Genomic DNA, 12,598 nt, shown 5'->3' on the forward strand with positions numbered 1-12,598 from the left:
TGAAATTTTCACAAAAAATCTCTTACTATAAAGGACTATATTTACATATTTACATGATTAAATTGTTTATATCTTTGCCCATTTGACTCTAAATTTATTAAACTTTAAAATGATCCTAATTTGATAGCTTTTACATCAATTTTTACTGAAATATTTGAGTTTAAAGTGAAGCGAGCATTCAAATGTAGTCAGTCCAAATGTACTGAAACTTTACGACCCGAGTGTATATATACTGTAAAAAAAGGGAGTTAAATTTTAACTCCCCAGGGGATTCTATAAAAGTCGCACCCATTGGGGAGTTAAATAAAGAGAGTTAAATACTTCACACCCAAATGCTAACTCCCCAAGGAATAAATAACTCGCGCGGGTGTTGATGAAGGGAGTTAGTAAATTAACTCTCTTTTGGAGTTGATTTTTAACTCGAAAAATTTCACTCCCAACTCCCGAGTCCGTTAACTCCCTGAATTTTTTACAGTGTACTTTTTACAGATTTTTGAAAAATGTAGTTTTTTCAAAAAAACTACTTTTTTGAACAAACCATGAAAAACTCATTCTATCAGAAACTACTTAACTAATTTAAATGAAATTGAAATGTGTTATAAACATAAATAAGACAGTTTAAAAAAATAATTCTAAATTAATTAATTAAAAATTTTTTAAGTAGTTTCCGTTAAAAATGAGTTTTTAAAGTTTTTTTTTCAAAAAAGTCGTTTTTTGGAAAAATTACATTTTTTTAAAATCTGAAAAATATATATATATATATATATTAAAGAGGAAACTATAAGGTATTTCTTAAAACAAAAATTGGAGGTGTATCATTAAAAAAATCAAAAAAAATTTTTTTTAAATTTAAAAATTAATTTCTTTAAAATTTTTTAAAAAAAAAAATTTGAAAAATTTTTTTTGAATTTTCTTATACCTATATTCATAACATATTTAAATTCTATTCAAATCGGTTAAGTTCTTTCAGAAAAAAATAAGTTTTTTATTTTTCTTCCCCCTCCATAACTTCTAAAAAACGTTTAAAAAAAATCGGCCTAATACGCGATTTTGATTTAAGTTAAAATCAATTCTGTAGGTGGTGTGGAAACGTTTTATGGAAAAATTAGAAATGGCATGTGTCAAAAGTATTTAAAATGTTTCAAGACCACCGTGCTCAGAATAAGACGTGAACTTAAAACCGTTCAAAACCCCCTTTTCCGAATGTTTAATCAATTTTTTCAATAACTATTATATCAAAATTTTGCAAAATTCCGAGAAAGGCGCGAGTCCCAGAGCGTTTCTCTATATTTTCCAAAAAATCCCGACTCAAAATATTCTTTTCTTTTTAAAAGCGACGTCGATCACGAAACCATTTTTTCTGCCATCTGCCCTTAAGTTTCTTTTGCAGTAATTTATTTTTTTCCTTTTATTTTACTTTCTTGTTTTGATATTTGCTAGAAATTTGTATTATATTTTCTTTTGATATTTTTGTATTATTTCATTTATGTCTTAATATAATTTCTTTTATTTCTCTTTTGCTATATTATATTATATGTATGTGACCGCGTCTGAGAAAAGGGACCTTATGACCAAACTCAACTTTTCGAGTAAAATGTGTTTAAAGTTTTTCATTCAAATTACTGATTTTAAGCGAAAATACCTATAATCATTTTCGTCATAAAAAAGTATAATTTCATTAAAAACAATTTTTTTTTATATTTGTTTAAACAATTGCAAAAAAATTTTTTTAACCCGAGACTAATTGCATTACATTTTAAGGACCTTAAAGTTAAAATGGATGTGACAACCATTTTTAATTGATGCTGCAACCATTATCTATTTAGTGTACACAAATTTGTATATCGCTGGCTTACAATTAGTGAAAAAAGTAGGTACGCCTTGAAATTTGGTTGAAAAAGAGAACACCTCGCTTTTCAGTTAAAGAAAAATTAAAGGACACGTCAAAAATATTAATTTTAAATACATTTTCGGTTAGCGATTCTATGAGTAATGAAATTGCTTTATCACATTTTGTGCTAAAGAAACTATCAAGATTACAAAAATCCATAAAACAATTACATTACACAAAAACAAACATTTATATAAATCAAACGTAACAAAATTATATGGTTGCCACAACCATTCTGTTTTGTAAATATGCTTCCATACTAAAAGCTTCTCTAGCCATATATATGGATGCCTCAGCAATATTGTGACCAGCCATATTTTTATGGTTGTGACAACAATATCTTTTTTTCCCGTGTAATTCATATTTATACCCAGATGGCACGTAATCTTACAGCAACCTTGCTGCAAGCTTATTTTGCAAGTTTTGAAATTTTTCAGTAAGCTTGCGTCGAGCTTGCAAAAATTGCACAACTGGGTATATTTCTAAATTTATATTTATAATTCATAACTTTTTTATTTAAAAATTTTGAAAATTGAAAGAACTTTTTTTTATTTTTCTCTGTCGAAATTACTGTATTTCCAATGCGGTAAACTTACTAACATGTGACACATGTGCCATTCCCAGAGATGTTTTGGAATTGATGGACGAAAATCAGCATTACCAGCATTTAATGTTCTTGCCGTGAATCGTAAAAGTCTTCTTGTCTCCAAATGCCATGTATCTGATTCCCGTTGTATTTTATATGCACGCGATGCAACACAATTTTCCTCCATTGCACACTGTAACCAATAAAGAGGTCTGTCCTCCAAATGAGCAGTTCTCATCAATTCAATATGATCAAAAACGAGATCCGCTATTTCTCGCGTGCAAACAACACCTGCGACATTCTCTCCCGGACCTTCAATCAAAATTTGTTTCAAATTAAAAGGAAAATTCACTATTCATAGGGAAAAATAAAAATTTATTCTTATTTTAAAACTACAGTTTTTCTTTCTTTTTTTCAATAGTAAATTAAATTATTTACCTTTAAATTATTTATTAGTTAATTTAGAAATTATTTACCTTTAAATTATTTATTAGTTAATTTAGAAATTATTTACCTTTAAATTATTTATTAGTTAATTTAGAAATTATTAATTTATTTATATTTATTAATTGATAAGTAATAATTGATTAATTTGTAATGCGCTCGCAATGGCTGTTTTCGGTACTCACCCGAGTTAAAAATTATCCAATCATCAAAAACATTCTGTTGGTCTAACCAATCACCATTAACCCGGAGTTAACTCGGGGCGAGTGCCGAAAACAGCCAATAAATGTTTGAAATAAAATTACAGAAAAAGAATCAATTGCTATTACAAAATATTAATATTAAAGTTTTCATTACATCTAAAATATTCATTAAAAGGTGGTTTCAAGTTTACGTAATTAAAGAGGAACTTTTAATCAATGTAAATCTAAAGCAAACATAACCTATAATTCGTTTGCTTCTTAGGCATCTTTCTAGGCAGCGCGTCAAATTTAATAATTTCTAAATTAATAATTAATTTATTATTTTCCACATTATTAATTTAGTTATTTATAAACTGTTAATGAATTAATTCCATAATTCTTTTAAATTATTAATTTATTTATTCATTGACAAATTATCAGTTTCTTACTTATTAATTTAGAGAATTACTACTTTTTTCCATAAATTTATCACATTGAGATAAAAAACGAAGTAAAAGTGTTGCGAAGCAACGTTTTTATTCGTTTTTATCTCAATTCTATGTCCGCAGAAAAACTGTGTTATTACTGTAAAAAATGACTAATTATTTATTAAATTAAAAAATTAATAAAATTTTTCTTTATGAACAGAATGAATTTCTTTTATACAAATCGCTAGTTACTAAATTTTTTCATTAATATTTCATTATTATTTTTAAATGACAAAAAATATACAAACAAATTTTAGCTAAAAAATGATATTTAAAAATAAAAAATAATTCTTAGCTAAAAAGAAAATTTTTTTGTGATAATATACATGTATTGTACAATCAGATTGTACCTGGACAATCTACAACCTTGTCGTGTAGGCATTCAGCTAAATTCCTTTCATTGCCTTGACACTCAATGCCACTAATGACCATAGGAAATTTTCGTCCCCCAAAAAAATTCTTCTCGATTGCCTCTGCTGCGTAGCCCAGTCCAAGTTGACGACATATCACGCCCGCTTCCAAAAGGGACCATCCATCCCCGCAAACGACACCCCAGCCTTCTGTTAAGAAAATTCCCCCACAAGAAAAAAATGCTACATTAGATAAGAAAGAAGCATTTCTTTTCCTAATTAACAAAATATTTTTCCAAAGTCACAATTTTGCTAAATAATTACATGAAAATAGAAAGAAAAATTCTAGATCTCAATTTTTTTATGTACAGCCAGAGCTCACAAAGTGTTGTACTCAGTAAGTAAGTTATAAATTTATTGTCTTAACTAAGATTTTATTATTATTATTTTTTTTTTGCTTAGGGATTTTGGGAAATCTGCCTACAGATACCTTGGATTCCGCACTCCAAGGTTATGTGGGGTTGGTATGATAAAACAAAAGGAAGTATAAAAAATGAAAAATAAATATATAAAATAGTAAATTTAATAAACTCTCGACCTACTGCCAGCCCTACCCACTAAAACCCTTAACCCTTCTTTTGGAGCCCTTTACCCTCCCTCGGAACTGTCGTAAGACTTTAGCCTTCGAGGGTGGCGCTCCAACTCTGTCGCTAATGCGACTTTCTGCTTTTCTCTGCGGTTCTCCTGCGTTAATAGTTAAAAATTTAAAACTATTTCAATATAAAAGCGGAATTAACAGCACAACAATAATAATAATAATGAAAAAAAAATGTTTAATTAAGTGTAAAAAGTCAAAAGATAAAATTGTAAACGGATTTAAAAAAAAATAAAATAAACGCATATATAATATTGAAAACATAAAACTGTATAAAGACAAATACAAACATAAAACATATTTAAAAAAATGTATAAGGACAAATAAATCACATAAAGAATTAAAATTGTATAAGGACAAATAAATCACAAAATAAATTAATAAGAAACGAACAAACAAATTTAAAAGCTGTTTAAATTACGCTTTTTTGGCGGCCGTCGAGGTCCTTCCTCGACATAACCGAGATTATGAAGTTCTCGACTTGCCGCCAATTCTCTTCTGACTGGGTCATCAGCGATACCATGTTCTCTGGTGTAACTTGACTGTTTACACCTTCGAACATGGCCTGCCTCTCCAAGTCCCATTTCTTGCATGAGAAGAGGGTGTGCTCCGCGTTGTCCTCAGGGAACTGGCAATATGCACACACCTCGTTCTCGCGTAATTTAAAGCGACACAGGTACGAGTTAAAACACCCGTGACCTGTGAGCGCCTGAGTCAGATAATAGGAAACCTGACCGTGTTTCCTATTAATCCAGACGGCGAGTGCCGGGATAAGGCGATAAGTCCATCGACCTTTTTCCTCACCATCCCATCTATCTTGCCATCTTTCTATGAGCCTGTGCCTCGCTTCTTTGCGGATCAGGCCCTTGCTTGGTCTTATTTCCTCATCCAAGGAACTTCTTTCTTTAGAAAAGAGAAACATTTCTTCCCTTTCCCTCGCCAAAAGATTTGCTGGCGGGTCACTTGCAAGGACCTGCACAGCACTCGTAGATACCGTCTTATATGCAGAGATGACACGCGTTGTTATCGATCTCTGCGCCGACAGTACCTTTTCACAGATGGTCACACATCTTTTACTGCTCAGGGATGGGGCCCACGCTGGTGCTGCATAGAGCATTTTACCGTGGGCGACACTCGCCACCAGTCTCCGTTTTTGTTCACGGGGTCCGCCTACGTTCGGCATTAACCGTGAAAAATTAGCCGCACACTCGATCGCCTTATTTGACGCCGTAGCCATGTGGTGGTGGAAGTTTAACCTGCCATCCAACTCCATACCAAGATATTTAATTTGCTTACTCCACTTGACCTCGAATCCGTCTATCACGATTCGTGGGAGCTCATAACCACGTCTGTCTGTGACCAGCAGTGCCTCGGTCTTTTCCAGGGCCATTTCAAGACCTCTGGTATCCAGCCAGCTTTTTGCTAGTCGCAGACATTCGTTCATAAATGTCCCAAGAGCCTCCTCACTTTCGGCAGTGCACACAAACAACGCGTCGTCCGCAAAGCCGATGATCACCGCACCTTCGGGTAGATCCATTCGCAGAAAATCATCGTAAAATACATTCCATACAAATGGACCCACCCTCGAGCCTTGAGGAGTCCCACACTGCATCTCTTTCTTAAGAGTGCAGGTGTCTCCCTCATATATAACCCACCTGTCGCTAAGATAATTATCCATTATCCGCAACAAGTAGGGCGACATGTTTTTCTTTTTCATTGACTTGATGAGATCTTTCCATCTTGCGGAATTAAACGCGTTGCGTATGTCAATTGCTACCAACGCGCAGAAGCTCTTCTTTTTTCCAGGTCCCAATTTGTTTTTTCCTGCTTTGGCTATGTCCACAACTGCCTGGATGGCATCAACTGTGGACTTGCCTTTACGGAAACAAAATTGGTGATCCGATAGACTATTCTCTCCGGTCAAGTGGCTTTGCATTCTCTGCAGAACCATATCCTCTAGGAGTTTACCCATCGTATCCAACAGGCATATAGGCCTGTACGATGAAACCTTATCTAGAGGTTTTTCACCTTTCCTTAGGAGGACTAACCTCTGTCGCTTCCAGTCGCAGTCTCTCCTCTCTCAAGGCAAAGATTGAAGCATCAAAGCAGAATCTGGGGTGAAGTGTCGATAACCAACTTTAGGATCTCGTTACTTATCCCATCGATTCCAGGCGCCTTGCCTGTTTTCAATCTTTTGCCTGCTTTTTGTAGTTCACTAAGAGTGAAGAGTTCTTCCTCTTCGACTTTGCAAAACTCCAGTCCCTTCTAAGGTATGGTTCTGTAGGAGGAAATAAAGAATTTATTATCTTTCTGACCCAATCGGGATTGTCCAGGCCGGGGGTCTTTTGCCTCGTCGCTAATTTCTTAGTAACGATTTTAAAAGCCAGACCCCATGGGTCCTTATCGACTTCCTCGATTAGGTCCTTCCAGCTACGGCGTCGCGACTTGCGGATCTCTTTCTTGAGGTTCTTTTTCGCCTCCTTAAAAGCCTCTTTCAGCAAGGGAGCTCCCTTGCTGAAAGACCCTTAGATATGTCCTTCCTTCTTCCTGTACCCTTATATGTCCTTCTTGCTCAAGGAGGCTAGCTCCTCTTACCACCAGTGCAAGGATTTTCTTACGGGAATGGCGCCTTTGCGTGGCATTGACGCATTGCAAGCGGTGACTATCATGTTCCTCACCGCTCGCACATCCCTATCCAGACTGCTTGGCCTCTTCACCCAGCCCAAGTTCTCAATTAAAAGGGCTTCTCTTAGGGACTGGCCGAACTTTTCCTTGTCGAGTCTCTTCATATTCCACGAGGAGGTTTTGCGACTAGGAGCATCCTGTCTTTTCCCTCCTCGTGTGTCTCCCATCGAGACTGAGAACTTAATGTACTGGTGATCACTTGCGGTATATTCCTCAGAGACCCGCCAGTCGGTTATGCGTCTAAATAGTTTAGACGATGCGATTGTTAGATCTATAATTGATCCGATCGCACCTCGTCTAAAAGTCCATGTATTACCTCGGTTTACAGCTAATAAGTCGTTTCTGGAGATCATTTCTCCAATACGAATTCCTCTCTTGTCCAGTCTCGTCTCATCCCACTCTGGCGACTTTGCGTTAAAATCGCCAGTGATGATGACATCCAGCCTGGATTCTGTGAGGCTCGCTTCTAGGTCTTCGATATTGGCTTCGAACCCAATTCTGGGTTGCACAGCTTTATGGCGGCTCTCTTCGCCTTATCCTGATACCAAGGGGCGAGATCGCTTCCTTGATACTGCTCACTACAGAACAGGATATCGACCTCATTTTCCCTTGCTGTTTGCAATAGGAGCAACTGTGCATCCTTACTTGTATGCAGGTTGACCTGCAAAAATTTTAAGGATTTGCCCCTTTAATCTTTTGCAGTTCTTCCCTGTAAACCGGGCAGGCTCTCTCCGCCGCATCTCCGACAGTTTTTGCTTCTGTCGGGGCCTTTGCAGGTTCGGGTAGAGTGTCCGTAGGCTTAGCACTTTTGGCACCTAGCTACTTCAACATGCTCGCGACTTGGAGCATTTATCCAGCCGATTTTTATTCGGTCAAGTTTAAGCAGAATGTCACTTTCTGCTTCTGCCAAGCGGATTAGAGCAACCTTAGTTCCTCTGTAGCGCGGCAATAATTTGCACTCCATAGTCAGGTCGGATTTACCCAGCTTTTCTTTCAATGCTGAAGTCACCTCACTCTCTGTAGTGGCTTCATACAGGTCTTTGATTTCTAGAGACCTCTTATTTACTAGAGGTATGACCTCGGCCTCGCCATGCAGGGCCAAGGACAGACTCTCCGCAAATTTTAAGGTCTTTTCACCCTTTTTTACTATCAGGAGAACCTCCTGTTTAAAGGTTCTTCTGATTTTTTTAATCACGGTACCAGTGTCTTCTGGTTTAACCTTTGATTTTATTAGCGGCAAGATACCCTCATAAGATTTTGGGTCTCTTGCCGTAATCTTTACCGCTTCCGTGGTTCTAAGCTTCAAAGGGTGTTTTGAGAGCTCTTTTTTCTTGCCTGGGGGCTTTTTTCTTGGAGCCCGTTCCCTTCTCTTTTCAACAACCATAAACCCGTCCTCATTGTCCGCTCCGTCTTTCAAGACGGTCTCAGCATACGACTTACTAGGACTACTTGAGGACGCCTCTTTTGCTTCAACTAGCGACTCAGGATTAAGCTGTGGAGCATCCTTTCGCTTAATCCTCTTTTCACTTTGAGTCGCTTGTTGTGGACTCTTATTCGGGCTTCCGCCTTCCCTGGGGCGCTGGCTCACCTTCTTTGCCTTATTACAATCTGCAGCTGCTGCACTATCCAAAGTTGCAGCAGCACTTCTCGTTTGCCTTGGAGTTCCTACAGCTGGAGTCCGTGGCTCCTGATCCCTGAACGGTTCAGCGATAAAACGCAGATTCCTACAAATTGTATAAAACGCACTTTCCAAAACCGCCACGCCATCCTGGATGTCCCGACTGACGTTCTTTTGGCGCTTGAATGCCTGGTGCACGCTCTTAAAAATTAAGGGAAAAGCCAGGAATTGATTTGCGACATTTGATTCGTAGCATGTCAGCTGGCTATCTATTTGGCTCTCTCCAAAATTCTTGGAGCCATCTGCACCGACTATCGGGGCTTGCACCCGATTAGAATCGGTGGTGGGATTACCCTCTTTCACTAGGAGTATTTCATTAAAAATTTTGTCCATGTCATATGTCTTGTTGCTTTGTCCCGTGTCGAGGGACAATCAGGCCTTAACAGGGTACTACTATCTGGCCAGGATGGGCCGTCTCCGTTAGTTACATAGACGTTATAGCATTGCCGGAGCATTGATGCGACGTCTATGATATCCAAGGTCACGTGAACATGTATGTTCGGACGTGGAGGTATATCCTGGTATCTCTTCACAGAGTTTACCATCATTATTATTATTATTATTATTATTATTATTATTATTATTATTATTATTATTATTATTATTATTACCATTATTAAATTACTAACTAAACAAAGCACTTATAGTGCGCGATTGTTATATAAATATTTTAAATAATTTCGTTAACCTCTTGGCTGTCAAAGAGATTTCCACTGTTTGGGCCAAAAGTGTGTTGAAAAAATTTTAAATGGATTTTTATGAAACTTGGTACCATAAGGTTTCTGATGATTACGAATCTGACATCAGTTTTTTGAAATTCAAAATGGCGGATCCAAGATGGCGGAAATTTTTTAAAAATTCGTCAAATTTGCTTGAAACTTGTTACTCGGGGGTCTTAAGGGTCGCTGATTACGAATCTAACATTAGTTTTCCAGAATTCAAAATGGCGGATCCAATATGGCGGACAACGAAATAAAAAATTGAGCAGATTGGCTCAATCTGCTCTGACATCAGTATGATAATTTTTGGTGAAATCAAGTTTCGTTAAATACCATGAAAAACTAATGTCAGATTCGTAATCAGCGACCCCAAAAACCCCCGAGTATTACGTTCAAAGTCAATCTGATCAATTTTTTTATTTTGTTGTCGGACATATTGGATCCGCCATTTTGAATTTTGGAAAACGAATGTCATATTCGTAATCAGCGACTTCGAAAACCCCCGAGTAACCGGTTTCAGGAACATTTAAGAAGTTTTTAATCACCTTTTTTGAGTTGCGCATATATACGTCATGAACACTTTTGGCCAGTTTAGTTTTGGGCATATATGCGTCAGCGACAGTCAACGGGTTAAAAATAGTAATTAACAAATTGGAATTATGGAAATGCTATTAATTTTTTTCGAAAAGAAAGGGCATATCAGGATAAGTATGTGTTAGGTCTTAGGTGCCCCCGCTCGGATTTTCTTGAAATCTTTAGATACAGTATAGGTATTAATTGGAATAGTAATTTCCCGAAGTACTATATAAAAATAATTTTTATGGGAGTTATGGTAAGAAGAAAAATAAAAAAACACAATTTTGTCGAAAAATTTTTTTGGGCAAAATTTTTTTAGTACTATTGCTATTTTTTCTAAATAATCCTTACATGTGCTAGAATTATTAACCGAAGTGCCAAAAAAATTGAACACGGTCAAAATTAATAATGATTGCGAGCATGCACTCATAACATTGTATAACACAGCCCCACAAAAAAAATTGTCGGGGTTGGGAGATCAAAGTACCCTACCCTCATGTATTTTGGGCCTCTGAACACGAATCAGGTGTTCGTTTTGGTTCAGACCCAAAAATTTCTTTTCGTGGGGCTGTGTTATACAAGGTTATGAGTGCATGCTCGCAATCATTGTTAATTTTGACTGTGTTCTACCCTTTCTGAATTTCTTGTCTTTAACGGTTAAAAAAATATTAATAATATGTGTACGTCCACATGAAAAGGGCCCATTTTGTCGGTTCTAGTTTTCGAGATAATCGCAATTTAGTAATTTTTGATCAAAATCTTAATTTTTAAAAAAAAATTTTATTATTAATCTACATGTATCGACAAGTCGAATCATGCGGTTTTCATTAATTTATCGATAATTTAACTGTTTGATTTCATTGGTTCTTTAAAAAAAAGAAAAGGGCCCATTTTGTCAGTCATTTGCAAAACTAATCAGTATTTTAAAAATGGAGGTATGGAAAAATTTAAAACCTCTTGATTTTTCATCTCTACACTGAGAGAAATTTCTGCATAAAATAGTATGAACTGTGGCCATACTTTTTTCACATCTATATGACATACGCCATTGGTGAAAACAACATACTCATTTCGTAGGGATAACGCTCTTTTGGTATGATTGCGGATCGAATTCAGTATGTTTTCATAACAAAAACTCACGACAGAGGGCATGCGAAGCGCGTTGAGTGTTTCAATACTATTTTATGCTTGGACACAGACACGGGATTTGATATCAAGAGAGCCGTAGATCAGGAACAAGAATTGGAGAATTTTCTTAACAACAATTTTGAAGGAGCTACCAGGATCTTCACCGACGGAACATTCAAGGTCAACGAAGGAAAAGGAGGATCAGGTTATTATATTCCATCACTGGACTTTCAATTTGGCACAAAAATTGATAATTGTCTCTCTCCATTATCAGCAGAAATCAGAAAATAATCTAGCCAATGCTGTCATCTGCACCGATTCCTTGCTCTCATTGATGAAAATAAAGGACAGAATGAAAGATTTTGCAATTGATTTAATTATCCATAGAATTGTACAAAATATCATAAAATGCAAGGAACGAGGTGGAAATATCACATTTCTTTGAATTCCAGCTCATACAAACATTAAAGGAAATATTAAGGCGGATAAAATTGCAAAGACTGCAATAACTTTAAATATAGGCCTTAATTTACAATACCTTTATGAAGACATCAAAAATCTAATTCAACAGGACCACCGAGCAACATTAAAACAGGATTGGCCTTTCTTTGACACTTTCCGTACTTCACAAAAATATTTCGAATACGTGGATTATAAGACGGAGAGACCAAGGTTTGCTGGATATGATGCCCCAAGGGGCTATATCAATTTAATAACTCGCTTAAGATCGGGCCACATTTGTACTGGCGCCCACTTCATCAGAATGGGATGGAACATCTCACCGCAATGTAAATGCGGATATGAAGTGAGCTCTTTGAAACATTTTTTGCGTGATTGTGTTTTGTTTAACGAAGATAGAATTGAATTCTCTGAATTTCTTAGGAGAAAATTGGGTAATTCAGCTTACTTACTAGAAAATCTTGATTTCCTGATATTTTTCCCCAATCTGGAAATCATAAATGAAGTCGGAAAATTCTTAACAGGTAAAGGAATCATCATATAAAATTCCACATTTACCAAGTTAAGTGACAATATACATAAATTTATAGAAATTGAAGAAATTAGTAAAATATGCAAAAAAAAAAATTTTATTATATCATTAATTAGTACACAGAGGAAATATTGAGTTAATATTATTTATAGTTTGGCTTGAGTAGGGTTGAGGACACTGGTGGTGAGGAAAGAAAATTTTAATAGCATATAATATATATAAATT

At 35.9% G+C, this 12,598-nt stretch overlaps 2 protein-coding genes across 4 annotated transcripts in view; one reads left to right on the forward strand and one right to left on the reverse strand.

The window, feature by feature from the left end:
* LOC122513113 (G protein-coupled receptor kinase 5) overlaps nt 1–12,598 on the forward strand; it is a 668,663-nt gene that overhangs the window by 362,256 nt on the left and 293,809 nt on the right. The window lies entirely within an intron of this gene.
* The window catches only part of LOC122513114 (lysyl oxidase homolog 3A-like), a 99,475-nt gene that overhangs the window by 9,995 nt on the left and 76,882 nt on the right, over nt 1–12,598 (reverse strand). For 2 of the 3 annotated variants that reach the window (XM_043629373.1, XM_043629374.1), the window contains 2 exons: nt 3,942–4,151; nt 2,492–2,789 (listed from right to left, as the gene is read on the reverse strand). In XM_043629373.1, the coding sequence (XP_043485308.1) occupies nt 2,492–2,789; nt 3,942–4,151 (508 nt within the window). Of the gene's footprint in view, nt 1–2,487; nt 2,790–3,941; nt 4,152–12,598 lie in introns of all 3 variants that reach the window. The other variant, XR_006302689.1, reaches the window with a different exon arrangement.

The sequence above is a fragment of the Leptopilina heterotoma genome, unplaced genomic scaffold, assembly GCF_015476425.1.
Source record: "Leptopilina heterotoma isolate Lh14 unplaced genomic scaffold, ASM1547642v1 Lhet_134, whole genome shotgun sequence".
Classification (NCBI taxonomy): Eukaryota; Metazoa; Arthropoda; class Insecta; order Hymenoptera; family Figitidae; genus Leptopilina; species Leptopilina heterotoma.